At 45.0% G+C, this 15,209-nt stretch overlaps 2 protein-coding genes across 2 annotated transcripts in view; one reads left to right on the top strand and one right to left on the bottom strand.

The window, feature by feature from the left end:
• The window catches only part of NINL (ninein like), a 59,617-nt gene extending 53,325 nt beyond the window's left edge, over positions 1 to 6,292 (bottom strand). Inside the window, exon 1 of the mRNA XM_039531189.1 lies at positions 5,840 to 6,292. The gene's annotated coding sequence lies outside the window, so the exon portion shown is untranslated. The remainder of the gene's footprint in view (positions 1 to 5,839) is intronic.
• On the top strand, positions 1,321 to 15,110 carry EIF4A3 (eukaryotic translation initiation factor 4A3). Its single transcript, XM_039531196.1, has 12 exons — positions 1,321 to 1,626; positions 2,145 to 2,217; positions 5,037 to 5,103; positions 6,801 to 6,863; positions 7,949 to 8,081; positions 9,285 to 9,365; positions 9,766 to 9,907; positions 11,315 to 11,453; positions 13,057 to 13,172; positions 14,241 to 14,348; positions 14,430 to 14,557; positions 14,870 to 15,110. The coding sequence occupies exons 1-12, from the start codon at positions 1,395 to 1,397 to the stop codon at positions 14,884 to 14,886; spliced, it is 1,299 nt and encodes a 432-aa protein (XP_039387130.1). The 5' UTR covers positions 1,321 to 1,394; the 3' UTR covers positions 14,887 to 15,110.
• Positions 15,111 to 15,209: the final 99 nt, after the last annotated feature.

Here is a 15,209-nt window from a genome sequence, read left to right as displayed (position 1 = left end):
TAAATGACATTCTTTAATTCCTGGAACTCCAGTCCAATCCTGGAGAGTTGGCAATCATTGTAAAACAGGATACTGGACTAGATGGACCACTGGTCTGACCCAGTATGGCCGCTCTTATGTTCATATCAGTACAATGGGGTAATGATCATTCCTATCCATCCACACAGACAGGATCTGAGCAGTCCTTTTGACTATAGAGATGCTAGGTATGGTTGTGTTCTGTTCTGTGAATCACTACAACTCTGAGCCTGCATATATTTAGGCTGGTAAATCAGTCCATGCATAAGTTAGTCCTACTGAGTTCAAATACTGATTTGTATTTGCAAGATCAAGGCCTTAGTAATTCTTCCAATTATCTGAACCTCTCATTATTCATGTTTGGATGTCCCATAAATTCTGAGCAAATCAGCTCTGACTGTATAACTGTACCTATTGTGCAGATGGCATGCAGTAGGGAAATCAGATGTGTCACCTATTGGGAAAAAGAGAAAGACCTTGTCTGCACTACAGGTTACTTCAATATAACTTATGTCACTCAGGGTGTAGGCACTGGTGTAGACAGCACGATGTCAGCGGGAGAGCTTCTTCTCACAACATAGCTACCACCTCTTGCAGAGACAGGAGTTATTAAGCTGATGGGAGAGCCCGTTGGCTTAGAGCAGCTCCGTGACAAGCATTACAGTTAGAAATAGCAGCCTGTACCCCACAACAGGCACTGTACAGCAGTGCCTGCTGCTGTGCCGGCCTCAGAGCCCCCCACAGGTGCAGCAGTGAGAGAGGGAGGGAGGGTGGTCAGAGATTCCTTGCACCCAGGCCACATGCCTGAGGCAAGTGTAGGAGCTCAGAGAGCCTAGTTATGGGCATGCATGCTGTGAGCAGGGAGTTGCACAGGAATGCACAGGGCCCTGCACTGCACATCTGCAACAGCGGAGCCTCAGCCCCAGAGCTAGGGTGACCAGATGTCCTGATTTTATAGGGACAGTCCCAATTTTGGGGTCTTTTTCTTATATTGGCTCCTATTACCCCCCCCCCCCCATCCCGATTTTTCACACTTGCTGTCCGGTCACCCTGCCCAGAGCAGGGGAAAGAGCCAGCTCCATGGGGGTGGGGGGAGGCAGCCCTAGCAGCAGAGTGGGGGGAGGAGCCAGCTCCATGGGGTGGGGGGTGGGGGGGGCAGCCCTAGCAGCAGAGTGGGGGGAGGAGCCAGGCCCATGGGAGAGGGGAGGGGCAGCCCTAGCAGCAGAGGGTGGGAGGAGACAGCCCCGTGACGTAAGGGAAGGGCAGCCCCGGAGGGGAGGGGAAAGCGCCAGTTCCGCAGCGAGGCGCGGGCTCCCCTGTCACGTGGGGAGGGAGCACGCTCTACGCGCTGGCCTCGCGCGGCGGCGCGCAGGCGCATGGCGGGGCGCGTCGCGCGGCGATCGTGTGGCGGCGCGGCCGGGCTCCCGGAGCGCAGCAGAGCGGCCATGTCGGGCGCGGGGGGCGCGGCGGGCTCGGCCCGCAAGCGGCTGCTGAAGGAGGAGGACATGACCAAGGTGGAGTTCGAGACCAGCGAGGAGGTGGACGTGACCCCCACCTTCGACACCATGGGGCTGCGCGAGGACCTGCTGCGCGGCATCTACGCCTACGGTGCGGGCTGAGGGACGGGCCGGGGGGCTGAGGGACGGGCCCGGGGGGCTCCCTCGCCCGCCTCGGCTGGGGGCACGGAGTCCCCGGGGTCGGAGCGGCCGCTGCTGCCCTTTCCCGGCTCTGGCCGCGCTCCCGGGTGTGCGCGGAGCCGCCGCACGAACTGGGGCCTAACGTGGGCGCCGGGAGCGTGTCCGAGGCTCGACGCGGAAGCGGCCCCGGGGAGAGCTGCTGTAGCTGAGCCAGGGCGCAGGCGTGTGGGGGCGGTTGTGGCCGTGGTAGGGCTCAGCCTGCTGCGGTTACGGGGGAAAGCCGACCTGAGACGTGTCTACACACAGCTGCAATTACACTGGTTTAACAGGGCCGCTGTAACAGCCATTCGTGTGTCGCCCACTCGCCTTTGCCAATCTCCTCCTTACACTTCGCTCGGTGCTTTGCTTTATGAAGTATTTACAACACTACTTTGATATCTACAGGGGAAGAAATTTTAAAGTCTCTTTCTGTTTAAAACAACGTTCTAGGTTTTGAGAAACCATCCGCTATTCAACAGAGAGCGATCAAGCAGATTATCAAAGGAAGAGATGTGATTGCACAGTAAGTGGAATTCTACGCTGAAGGAAGAGAATGGAGATGCTTTATTTTTTTGAAAGATTGGGAAGATAAGCTAAGTTGCTAACAAGGTCCTCTTAGATTTTTAAAATAGTGGTATTAAATAAACCTTAAACGTTTCAAGAATGAGCTATCACTAACAACTTCTTGTTGGCTTTGATTGCATGAATGAAAATTCACCATCTACAACCTTAAAAAAATGCTATACAGAAGCAGAGGTCAGAAATAACATTAGTCTAGATGTGATCACAGATGAAATGTCCTGCCCCCCCTCCCCCAATAATAGTTCACTGCTTCTAATTTTATTACCATTCTCTTAAAAGGAAAGCACTGTAAGAGATGCATGTGCCATAGCCTTGTGTACTTGTCCATACATTGATTGCTGATGTTTGTTGAAAATACAAGTGTTGGGGAAAATGAGGGTTAGATTCTGCCAATGGATTTGCCCTGGTGTACTTGTATGTGCACTGATGCATTTTCAGGATCTAGCCCTTATTTTTGACTCTGTGGTTTTCTGCAGACTACATTTTTTTCAGATGTTAATGTGGGTGCTCAAACTACCTGTACTTTTTTTAAACTGTCTTTATATAGAATAATATTTTAAGATACACACTGAAAATGTATAAACTACATAATTAACATTTTGCTCATGGTTTGTCAGGCTGCATTAGGATGGTAACTGGAATTTAATATCACAACAGCATAAAATCTATTTTTATTAATAAAATAAGCCCTAAGTACATGATATTGTGCCATATTTATAAAGCTTTAACATCTGAGGTAATTTCCCTCTCCTCCGATTCTTTATATAGAAGAGTGATCTTTAACTCAGTCTTTGCTAGAGGCTCCCAGATTCAGCATTTTTATTTAAACGTTTTAAGAGATTATAGTAAGCTTTGGCCTTAACATTTTTTATATTCAAATTTTAAGTTTTTTCAATCTTAATTTAAAAAAAAAATTAAACATTTTAAAATAGATTTTTAATTTTTTATTCACACTGCTGAAACTTGTAGACTATATTAAAGCACAAATCTGGTAAATGTTTATGCATTCATTTAAGTGAATATGCAAAAGTTTGAAGGATTGGGCATATGTAACATATCTAGCCCTGTCTACCATGGGAAATTGTGTACATTTGTTTACACTGAGGAACTTTGAAGTTTTAGGAAGTTTACTGGTTTTAAAATCTGATGGAATGTTTTTATAGATGAAACCTTGGTTTCACCTAATATGCCAGTGCTAACCCCTATTGACTGTCACGATGCCATCTCATAACCAATCTCAAGACTCAAGTTCTTGCCTGCAGTAGGGTCCTGTCAAAGCTATGGAAGTGACCCACAATTGACAACGAGGGTCAGCCAGAGAGCCTATCTAGGCTGCCCTTAACCAGGGTTGACAACTGCTTGGGAGCTCATGCAGAAAAGGCTATGCTATTTGCTACACCCATTACAAAAAGCATGCTACAGTTCTTTGTGTTGTGTGGTTTGATGTCATGTAGACAAGCTCCCAAGCGGTGTTCAGCTGTACCTGAGTGATAGTCTAGCTGGGCCTTCTGGTAGGACCCCCCCCCTTTGTCAGCCATGTCTATCTAGTGGCTTAAAGTTGACACTACAAAAGGAGAAAAAAATGTGCTCGTGCCTGATGTTTGCTGCTTTGTAAGTAGGGAGTATTAAAGGGTTTTACAAAATCAGCTTGTTTTTTAATTTAGAAATTTGGGATTTTTCTGCTGTAAAAGACTTAGTTTCCTAGTGTAGACAGGGCTGTCTGAAAATCTTTCACTGTTGCTTTCAGTGATTCTTCCCTGGAGTAAGCAACACTAAGAGCCCTGGGATTGGCTTTCAGTGTTTAAAAACTACTGTCATAACCCTGTTCAGAGCAGGCTGAATCAATATGTTAAAACAGTGGTAGTTTCTCAGCATTGCTAATGCCAGTGGACCTGAACCATTAACCAATGGTGGGAAACTTCTCTGTCTCAACCAGTGCCTGGGATAGCTAGAACTAGGGAAATGGTGACATTTCAAGTGTAGAGGGTGGAAGTGGAGCAGTGTAGAGAGATTTTAAGTCATGGGTTAACACCTGTTTAACTTCAGTGACTAACATTTTGAATACAGGGATTGGGTAAAGATCTAGCACTACACCTTTAGGCTATGTCTACGCGACAGTCTGTCGGCATAACTTACGTCGCTCAGGGGTGTGAATAAACCACCCCCTGAGCAACAGTTACACCGGCATAAGCATTCGTGTGCCCAGTGTGACATCGGTGAGAGAGCTTTTCCCACCAACATAGCTTCTGCCATTCATGGAGGTGGTTTTATTAGGCAGTCGGAGAGGTCTCTCCCGTCGACATAGAGCGTCTTCACCAGACACGCTGCAGAGCGGTGCGTGTAGATATGCCCTCAGTTAAAATGTGAGCTCCTAGTAAACATGCTCTAAGACTCTCAGGAAAGTCTTCTAGCAAAGGAGGCAGATTTGATATTCTTGGAGAGATCTATGGTAAAATACAAGCAGAAAACACCTTTACCAATCCCTCTCCCTGCCCTTTTATGACCTGTTTTGCAAAGATGCAAAATCATTCCCCAGTCATCATCACAGGCTAATAGTCCCTTAGTTTAGAGACTTGGGGGTTCCAGAGCTGGGGATTTACTAGTGTCAAATGTTTGTTTAAGTATGCAAATGACAACCATGTTAGCTAAAATTTTGTAAGATACATTGTTGAGAGAAAAGTTAGCTTTGTTTTGGGGAAATGTTAAAATTAGCTGTGTGTGTTCTTCAGAAATAGGTTCTTAAATGCTTTATCTTTCCAGGTCACAATCTGGAACAGGCAAAACAGCAACATTTTGCATCTCTGTTCTACAGTGTTTGGATATTCAGGTAACTTTCAGCACTTAAATATACTACATTTTACAATTTTAAAATGAAACTTTTGAAATAGATTTAATAATTTGTATGCATTCATTGTTAAGACTACAACTGGATGAGTGAAGCTTTAAACTGAAATCTTTTAACATAGGCAGTGGAATTTGTCAAATTTAATTTCATCAGATTTTGCCTAAAATCTACTTCTGCAGGAATTTAACTCTTGAGCTCTGCTGGGCTGTATTCCTATATTTTAATAGGTGTCACTGGAAGACAGACATGGCCATTTTCTTTTCACCTTTCCCATGCAAGCAACCCATGAGTTCATTGGGTCCACTCATGGGACTTAAAGAACCTCCATAGGCCACAATTCTCTAAGGGAAAAATGCTGAAATTTCATCACAATAAAGCTGATTTTTATCAGCCCCGTCCTCCCCAAATGCTCACATTTACATTCTATAAATCCTGAAGTAAACTATCAAGCAGTTACAAAGAGACCAATAGTCCATTTACAGTCTGACTTCACTTGAGTCTGATTCTTCCTCTCGCAGCTCCCTGCAGTTTAGTAACTTTAAAATAAATTCACATTTTCCAAATGCTAAACTTAATTCTCAGGGATGTTTCCTTAAAATTTTCAGTGTTCCCAGTGGAAGAGATGTAAATTGTAATCGCTTTGATTTTTGACTAGTAAAACTATACCTGAGGAATCATCTGGTAAATTGTTTCCATCTTTCATGAGAAGTCCACTCACCGCTAGTGGTGCCTCCTCCAGGTTATCTTGGGGATTAGCTCTGCCAGGTGCTGTGTCCTCCTGTAGAAATCTCTCTCCCATTGTCCTCTTGCACCAGGAACCACAGCCTCCTCTCTGCAACTTAGCCCTTCAGCCAGTTCACTATCTTTGTTTCCCCTTTCTGGGGTAGCAAAGTCTCTCTTGACAAATGGGCTCAGGTAGTCTTTCCGCTCACTGGCCAGACACAGCCACTGCCACTTCCTCAGCAGCTGGTAAGGGAGCCTGGGGCTGGCCCTCTCATCAGCAACCAAGTCTATACCTTGCTGCTTCCCCCCCCAGCCTTTTCCTACCTTCCTGGCTTCCCCTCTCTGGGTTTGCCAGCCTTCCTCCCTCCCTGCAGGGAGGAACTGTGAACTACCCAACTCCAAGCTTGCCAACACTCCTCCCTCTTCCTAGGGAGTGACTGCAGCCCTCTCTGTCAGCTTTCTGGCTTATATAGGCCCTGCTGGTTCCTGCACAGGTGAGCTGCTTCTTATTAAGGCATCTCTCTGTCTTAATTCCCCCCAGCTTGCAACCCCTAATAGGTTAATTGGCCCCTCTGGCCTCCCTTTCAGGGCAGGTGTGGGGAGGACACACCATCATATTCATGTGCAAGCAAAGAACAAATACATTCATAATTAGTAGTTTTCAGAAAGTAGGACTTAGTGTCTGGTTGTAGCTAGGATAGTGAAAAACAAGCCGGTGGAGTGAAACGTACTGCTGGATGATATTGTTGAATGTGACTTACACAGGGAGGTATTCTCGTGTGCGTGGGTTTGAGCAGGAGCAACTTCCCAGATGAGTTGATTGACCCTTACGCATTTTGTACTAAAATTTATGCTGAATCCTTCTTCGTGTCTGTCATTTCCAAGTCCTTCGGGACCCACTGCCCCTGTTATGTTTGGGTGATATTGGACTTGTTCAATTTGTCTGTTTCATTCAGGTCCGTGAAACCCAGGCATTGATCTTAGCACCAACTAGGGAGTTGGCAGTACAGATTCAAAAGGTAAGAACATTTGAAGCGGCCAAACTGAGCACATTCTTTGTGCCTGTAAACTCCTACCAATGTTTTACAGACGTTGGTAAGTGCCCAGTATTACTAGAACAGTTGGTGAATTTTTAGCATTGTGTGGGTTTTCAGTGATGATTTTCCTCCATGGAAAATGAAGTGGGTGGTACATATACTTCTTACTGTATCTAATACTGTATTAGGTATAGTAACAAATTGATAATACTACTGGTTTACTGATATTCCACAGGAATAACTCTTGATTAGCCCAGAAGCACATATTTTGTTGGTTGCTGAGGTACAGTTGGTGCTCTTAATGTTAGAATCTCTGACAGTACAGTGTTGTTTCTCCTCTTATTATGCTCACATGTTGCAACAATTAACTTTTTGGCATTGCAGTGAACCTTCTGTAAAAACAGCTGTGATGTGTGCAGATCTCTTGGATATGTTGTGAAGCTGAATTTATTCATCTTTTCTGTCCAGTCTGGGTGGGAGATTGCAGGCTTAGAAGATATCCAGTGGAGTGTGTTGAAACCTTTGCCTTGATTCTGTAGCTTTTTATCCTGGATTTTTGGAATGTGGCACCATAGCATTTTCTCTTTCTTGGAACTTCAAAAAAATCCCACAGTTTGAATCCTGTGACTGAGAAACTCGTACATAGCTAGAAATGCCATAATCAGAGAAAGTGTTGCCTCATTTATACAGATTGTAATTCCTCTGTTTAAATTCAGCTGCAAATTTTCTGACACTTGTGATTTGACCTACCAACTCGTTCCTGCCCATGGTCCTGAAACTCCCTTATCAGTGTGGGATGTTTGTGTCCGTGCTGCTATTTCTGCATACAAAGTGTCTCCAAAGATGATAGCAGTCCTCCCTTTCACACTCTTGCTTTACAGAGGAAGCACAGGACTAGCACCACAGGCTGGAGCAGGGGGCAGAAAGGTGTGTGGTTGGAAAGATCTGCATGTAAATAGTGGAGTGCTGCAAACGGGGAAGGACCTGTCTAGGGATCTCATAGCAAATAGTTTATGTGGTGCTATTGTAAACTGTCTAAATGTTTCTTCTATGCTGACTTGACACAGGGCCTTCTTGCTCTTGGTGACTACATGAATGTGCAGTGTCATGCCTGTATTGGAGGCACAAACGTTGGTGAAGATATCCGGAAATTGGATTACGGACAGCATGTTGTTGCTGGCACACCAGGCCGTGTGTTTGGTAAGGAGGTCACTGGTTAGCAATGCCATATCTGGCTTAATACCCAAGATACACATAATTGTTCAGGATAAATTTTGTATGCTTCATGCTTAAGGGATTGTTCTGCTCCTGTGAATGTGAAGTGGTATGAAAACTCCATTTAAAGGGACACCGTAAACCTAAACACTCTAACTTTTACCAACTATTAACAGTAACTTCTAAGATCATTCCAGCTGAAAGACTTGGAGACAGAAATCATTTTGTTGTTTTTTCAGTTTATCCTGTATAGTCAATTTCACTTCCCCTGACTAATCACTTTCCCTTGTTTGTGTGGTATTTGAACAGCAACAAGGAAGAGAATAATTTACTAGGAAAATGTTATTGCACATGCCCAGAAATTGGTATGAGGCTCAGGGGGGAGGCGTAGGAGTTGAAGCTACTCAACTGTTTGTTTTTAATCTAGTCAATTAAAAAACAATTTGAATTCTTTGTGGTTTGTAAAAAGTTTTCGGCAATATATTTCCACTCAAAACTAGCTACCACTACTCCTCTCTTGGCTAGTCCAGCGTACCAATGCAGCTTTGTTTTCTGGTTTCTCTATAATAACTTCAATTTTTATGGCTACTGAAAGGTGCCTGGATGACAATATTGGAGACTCTGTTCCTCTAACAGTGCAGGCATGGCACGGCCAGTAGCAGTGCAGGCTTCTCACACTGCCCTGCCAATGTACCTCAGTGCTGACTTACACCTCCTGGGCTGAATATCCCTCCTGTTCAGTCCTTGGAGACTCTGAGCCTGGCAACAAGTGTCGGTTCTGGTTGTATTTATAACGTATCAGTATGTTTAGTTTGGAAAAGAGGAGATTAAGGGGGACATGGTAGTGGACTTGAAAGGCTGCCATAAAAAAGATGAAGAAAAGCTGTTCTCTCTTGCCACAGAGGGCAGGACAAACAGCAATGGGTTCAAACTTCAGCACTGCAGATTTAGATTAAACCTCAGGAAACACTTCCGAACTGTAAGAAGAGTAGGGCTATGGAACAGACGCCTAGGGAGGTTGTGGAAACTCCCTCACTGCAGGCTTTCAAAAGGAGCTGGGAAGCCATCTGGATTGGATGGTTTGCGGAATGCGTAGATAAGTAGAACTGTCTGATAGTGGAAGTTAGGAAGTGTTGCAAGTATTTGTATCGCTGGAAACTTTCATGATACTGAACTGGAACCTTGCAGATATGATTCGTCGTCGAAGTTTAAGGACTCGTGCTATCAAAATGTTGGTTTTGGATGAAGCTGATGAGATGCTCAATAAAGGTAAAAAATACCCTTTGCATTCCTCCCTCCACCTCACGCTCTAGTGTGCACAGCACTGGGAATCCTCTTGCCAAAGGGCGTGTAATGTAGCTGGTTAGAACATCAATAGCCCTATGGCTGTACTTGCTACACCTAACCTGATACAGTGGGAGATCCCTTAGTTTGATTCCAGGGGTGTGCGTTCTTCCTATCTCCATTTTCTGTGGAGTACAGTGGTTTTGAAGTGTGGGGGATAAGATAGAGTTGAAGTTGTTTGGGTGACTTTAGCTGTGAATTCACTACTTCCTAATGTTTGTCTTTAAGTGTAACCTTAATTTTGAATTCCAGAGTCAGTGTAAGAAAAGTGTTCAAAGAAAATGCAAACATTAACACTGCTGTGCTATTTGGTTTGCTTTGGCAGGTTTTAAAGAACAGATTTATGATGTGTACAGATACCTACCCCCAGCTACTCAGGTGGTTCTGATCAGCGCTACCTTGCCTCACGAAATCCTGGAGATGACCAATAAATTCATGACTGACCCAATCCGCATCTTGGTTAAACGGTGAGTGATGTTCCCACGAGAAAAGCAGCTCTCGAGTTCCACCAGAAGTTGGGCTCTAGTCAGTCTCTGGAATTAGTCTTCCTCTGTAAGTGATGGCTTTTGAATGTGATTGCTTCAAAATCCTTCCTTGTTGGACTAGAAAGGGATTGGTTAAGGCTGTAAACTTGCTTTAAAGTGCAAAGCCCATTCAGATGTTTCTTCTAGTTAGCGGCTGTTTGCCAAGCAGCTTCCAGACCTTCTGTCCTAAAACTTGGGATAGTTTTGTTCATTTTCCAACAGCTGCCCTCTGCAGCAAACATCTCCACTTCGTAGCACTCTGCAGCTTTCCTTCAGCCTGGCTGGCAGCTCCTACTCTGCTCCCCAAACCACTTCTGATTCTTCTTCATGGCCTTCTCCTGTGCAGTGCCCTCCTCCTAGAGATCCCTTCTTCACCCCTGCCCTGCCACCTCTTGCTCCTGTAAAGGTGACCCACAAGATATTTTGATGCCTCCTCTCACATTTTACAATTGTGAGGTAGGTTTAAAAAGTGTTGCACCTTGGAAATACCTGGAAAGCTCAATCTGCGCTTCCTGGGTTTTGCTGGAAGACTTTAGAGGGAGTGGGGGGGTCTGATATGTCTCAGCTTTCACATCAAACCAAAGGGGATGGGGTGTTTGGATCTTTAACAGACCTCTCTTGTCCCAAATACTCATTATACATTGGAGTTCTATGGGTGGCAACAAAACTAGAGTTCTAAACAGGCTAAGTAATGGGTCTTCCCTGTGCTTAGCCATCTCTCTTGTGATGTCACAATCACATTAGATTTCAAGTCTTTCTGACAGAGCTCCTAATGTCAAAAGCAGCAGCACTGAAAACCTCACCTTTTGGGTCCTCTGTAGTGTGTGCAGGGCACAAGCTCAGTTTTGTCATGTGGGTCACCTTTACGTCCATCCTTAAAGCACACTTCCCCAAGGACACTTCTGAACCACAAACAGTACATGAACCATTCCTCAAATCTGCATAACTCTTAAGTTGTGTGCATCACTCCACATAAGCGGGTGCATGACCCTTAGTCTCCCCTGCATCACTGCTTCCTGTTGATTTAGGGCCCAGTCCCACAAATTGGTCAGCACATGCAGACGCATCTAGCCCTTCACTGAGGTTCAGTACATGCACACAACCCTGTCACATGGAACAGGTTGCATTCAGAGCCTTAATGGAACTTCCAGGCAGGGTCTCCCTCTCGGTCTGCTTTGTAAAGCACCATGTGCATGTAGGACCTTGTATAAATAAAACATCAGCAATTCACAGTGTATGACAATAGTATCAACTCTGTTCAGTGTGGCTGGTGGGTTGAATGTATTGGCTTACAGCCTGCCCTGAAGTGTCTGCCCATTAAAAGACACGATGGCTCTTTTCTGTGTGCAGTGATGAATTGACTCTGGAAGGAATCAAACAGTTTTTTGTGGCCGTGGAAAGGGAAGAATGGAAGTTTGATACGCTGTGCGATCTGTACGACACACTCACTATCACGCAGGCTGTCATCTTCTGTAACACCAAGAGGAAGGTATGGCAGCAACACGTGTTCATGTTTGTCTATAATGGTAGCTGTGTTGTTCCCCCGGCCTATCAGTTATCAGTATCTAATAATGTGAGACTGAAGACGAGAGGCCAACTGTTAGCCCTGGGAACTGCTAACCTCAGTATTTTCTCTTGCTTTAAACTGCAGCCTCCTGCTCATGGCGATTGGCTTTTAATAACAAAAGCCTTGAGTGGATATGCCAAAGAAAATTCCACTCAAATGTTAGGATCCCTCTTCTAGCTACTACTTTCCAGGTTGTCCCTAGTAGAACTAGAGAATCTGCTGAGGGATCTGCGAATTTTCTACCACTAGCCATTTTTTAACTCAAGACTGGATGTTTTTTAAGATTGGCTCTAGTCCAAAAAGGAATTATTGTGGGGATGGTCTGTGGCCTGTGCTATGCAGGTCAGACTAGATGATCACCGTGGTCTCTCACCTCCCACACCTGCTGGCCCTTGGTGACACTGATCGAGACTCCTGGCTCAGGCATGTTGGGTGGGATGAGCCCTGGCCAGTGAAGGCTGCTGAAAAGAGGAGGAGCATTGTCCCCCCCCCCCCCCTTCCCTCCAACCTGGCCTGGGAAGTGTTGTCAAATTTGCCTGCAGCAGCCCAGGGAATTGTAAATCATGGTGCTGTTGAACTGCCTAGCAGGTCTTTTAACTAACCAACATGAATCGTGACTTGATATTGACTAAAGCAGCATGTAATGGGCAGTGGAACCAATTGGCAAAGAGATTTTGTGCCCTGATTTGAGACTGTTTAGCTAGGAGCTTTTGAAACTAGAACCAGATGGCACTGGGTGCCTGTTCGAGACATGCTAACCTGGCACTGGGTTTCTTGTTGGCTAGGTTGAAATCAAGCTAGTCCGTAACCAGTTATGTGCTGTCCTATCGCCATCTTGTCCATGAAGAGAATTGCGATCAGAGGTGGAGTTGCCCTTTTAGAACAGTAAAATTGACTAGCAAGTAGAGGTCCAAAGTCCCCTTGAGACTATGGATACACTACAGGAGGAAATTCACTGACTCCATGTCGGGGGGGCCGAGAGATGAATACAGCTTTTCCCATCAAACAGGCAAGACCACTGCTAGGTCTGCATGCCCCTCCCTGGCGTCTAGGGACAGCATGAGTTGTCACTCACGGATGTTTAGGAATAGTGGAGCTTGCTCTTTCTAGAACAGCTCTCTCTCCCAGGCAAGTATATTGAAGGGACCCAGCTGTCCCCATGTGGAGTTAGTCCTGGTTGTTGCTTATTAGCTAGTAGTGAGTCTTGCAGGTGTTAGTTCAAATCAGTGATCCAGTGTTGCTAGGATAGAATTCACTGAACCTTGCATTGGGCCCATGCTCCATAAATAATGGAAATGCTTGATGTTCCACAGGCAGGATGCTGACTGCTGTTTCCTCCTGAAAGTCTAATCTTCAGAAGCAGTCGTGGAGATGTCTTGTGGCTCTCTCTAACATCTGCACTTCTTCATGAAAGCTCCATAAGAGCGTGCTTCTTCAATCATGACTAGCAAACTATTATTTCAGGAACAAACAGCGTGATAGTACATGTACAGAACTAACCCTGGCTACCTCTTTGTGCGTGCAGGTTGACTGGCTAACGGAGAAGATGAGAGAAGCCAACTTCACAGTGTCATCAATGCATGGTGATATGCCACAGAAGGAGAGAGAATCCATCATGAAAGAGTTCAGATCCGGGGCAAGGCAAGTGACTTAATACTCGTGTGTATGGTGTTACAGCATGAGACCAGGATTCCCTTCCCCATGTCCTATTGGAGGGTGGCTGAACTGTGTCTTCAATATCTATCCCTGTGCATCTCTGTCCTGAAAGCCCCCTTCACCTTTTCATCCTCATTTCTGGTGATTCTAGAATAAGCTCTAAGATGAAAATATTAGAGTTCTGAGATCACTGGACTGCCCTTCCATAGCACCTCAGGGTGAGGGACCTCTGCGTAGGCTGGCTGGAGAACTGTGGTGTTAGAAGTAGAATGAGCCCATGGTATTTAGTAAGAGTATCTGGGAGCTGGAGAAAGCTGCAGAGATTGAGCTTCATTTCTCAGCATGTGGAAGGAGTTGCCTCTGACTGTGCCATACCAGGCAGCTGCTGTTGAATGTGATACTTTGTACTGGAGATTTTCAGCTCCCTTCTTCCCCTGACCCTCCCTAAAAGCTCTAGTTTGTGTATTCTGCCGAGTTCTCCCTGGAGGAAGCAGATAGTTGGGTCCCCCTGTGGAGACCTAGAAGGAGCCTCCTGCTGAAGCAGCAGAACATGAAATGACTCATTCCATCTGCTAAATATCAAAATGAGCTTCTTACCAGCTGTCCTGTCACCGAGGGGATGGCGTGAGCAATGTGATTACAGTAGAACCCGTCTGATGAAGTAATAGGGGATCAAGGAGTTTATACAATTGAGTATCTCCAGTGTGGAAGTTGCAACAGGTGCACTGCATTGCTTTGCAGGACAAGAAATCCATTTGCAGTGCACTGAAGGCATTTAGTATAAAGGGATGTCAACTTATGCATAACAAATGTGATGTTGATGAAGGAATGTGTATTTTGTCAGGAAAATGATTTGTATAATGGGTTAGTCATAAGATTCATGTTTGTAAAATTGGAGTTTGACTGTAGCTGTTTGAAACAGTTTTCTTAGCAGCTTTAGGAAACTAGTTAATAAGTGACACTCGGCCTGTCAGTGCACTGCAGGAAGATGGTGGTTACAACACCCTTCCAGTGGGATCGGAGTGCAATAACTCTGCTCTTCTCTCTTGGCAGCCGCGTGCTTATTTCTACAGACGTTTGGGCCAGGGGCTTGGACGTTCCTCAGGTGTCCCTGATCATTAACTACGACTTGCCCAACAACAGAGAACTGTATATACACAGGTACAGGAATGGCTACTTGTATTAAGTCTGATTCAACTCTGACTACCCACTCAACTAATGCTGGATCCATTCCTTCAACAGAATTGGTAGATCAGGTCGGTATGGCCGAAAAGGTGTTGCCATCAACTTTGTAAAGAATGATGACATCCGTATCCTGCGTGATATTGAACAGTACTACTCTACCCAGATTGATGAGATGCCCATGAATGGTGAGTGTAGGGTGCAGCCAAATGTGACTCCTCCTAGCTCAGCTGGGCAGAATGGCAGCTGCCCCCTAACCTAGTTGTGTATCACTATGTAAAATATTATTTCAACAGAATCAAATAGGGAAACTTAAAATACTCAGTTTTATTGTACTGAAGTTTTTGGCCATTTGTAAACTCAAATCCTGGGGGATTGAGAGGTGTTTGTATTCCAGTGAAGAGGCTGAAGCAGTTGTGTGCATTAGTTGTAGTACTGCTGCATTTTTAGCATGTTCAGCATAGGCTTAATTTATGTTCTCTCTCTCTCTCTTAATTCAGTTGCTGATCTTATTTAAAGAAGCAAGACATGCTGAAGACCAGTAGAAGGGGAGAGCTCCATTTTAGACTTTACTTTACAAGGAGTCAGTCTTGTGTGCTATTTTTATTTAACCGTAAAATTTGTGAAGTCCCTTAGAGGAACGTTGCCATTTTCTTGATGTAATCTGCAAATTAGGATTTGTGTAAATAATGTGTTCACATCCATTCTACCTTTTTTCAATTAAAATTTTACCACAAACTCTCCATCTGATCGCTTTAAGTCTAAGATAGTAACTGGCAAAACTAGGTCCAAAGAGGTGTGTTTTACAGTTGGATGCAGTGTTATGAAATGGCAATAGAC

This window comes from Mauremys reevesii, linkage group 3, assembly GCF_016161935.1.
Source record: "Mauremys reevesii isolate NIE-2019 linkage group 3, ASM1616193v1, whole genome shotgun sequence".
Taxonomy (NCBI): domain Eukaryota; kingdom Metazoa; phylum Chordata; order Testudines; family Geoemydidae; genus Mauremys; species Mauremys reevesii.
The sequence above is the reverse complement of the archived record's forward strand: the minus strand, read 5'-3'. Positions and strand labels throughout refer to the sequence as shown.

Excerpts from the sequence above, each read along its gene's own strand:
- EIF4A3 (XM_039531196.1), top strand. The coding sequence starts at position 1,395 with ATGGCGGGGCGCGTCGCGCGGCGATCGTGTGGCGGCGCGGCCGGGCTC. Across the intron at positions 13,173-14,240 it reads GAGTTCAGATCCGGGGCAAG|CCGCGTGCTTATTTCTACAG; the intron begins GCAAGTGACTTA and ends CTCTCTTGGCAG. Across the intron at positions 14,349-14,429 it reads AGAGAACTGTATATACACAG|AATTGGTAGATCAGGTCGGT; the intron begins GTACAGGAATGG and ends TTCCTTCAACAG.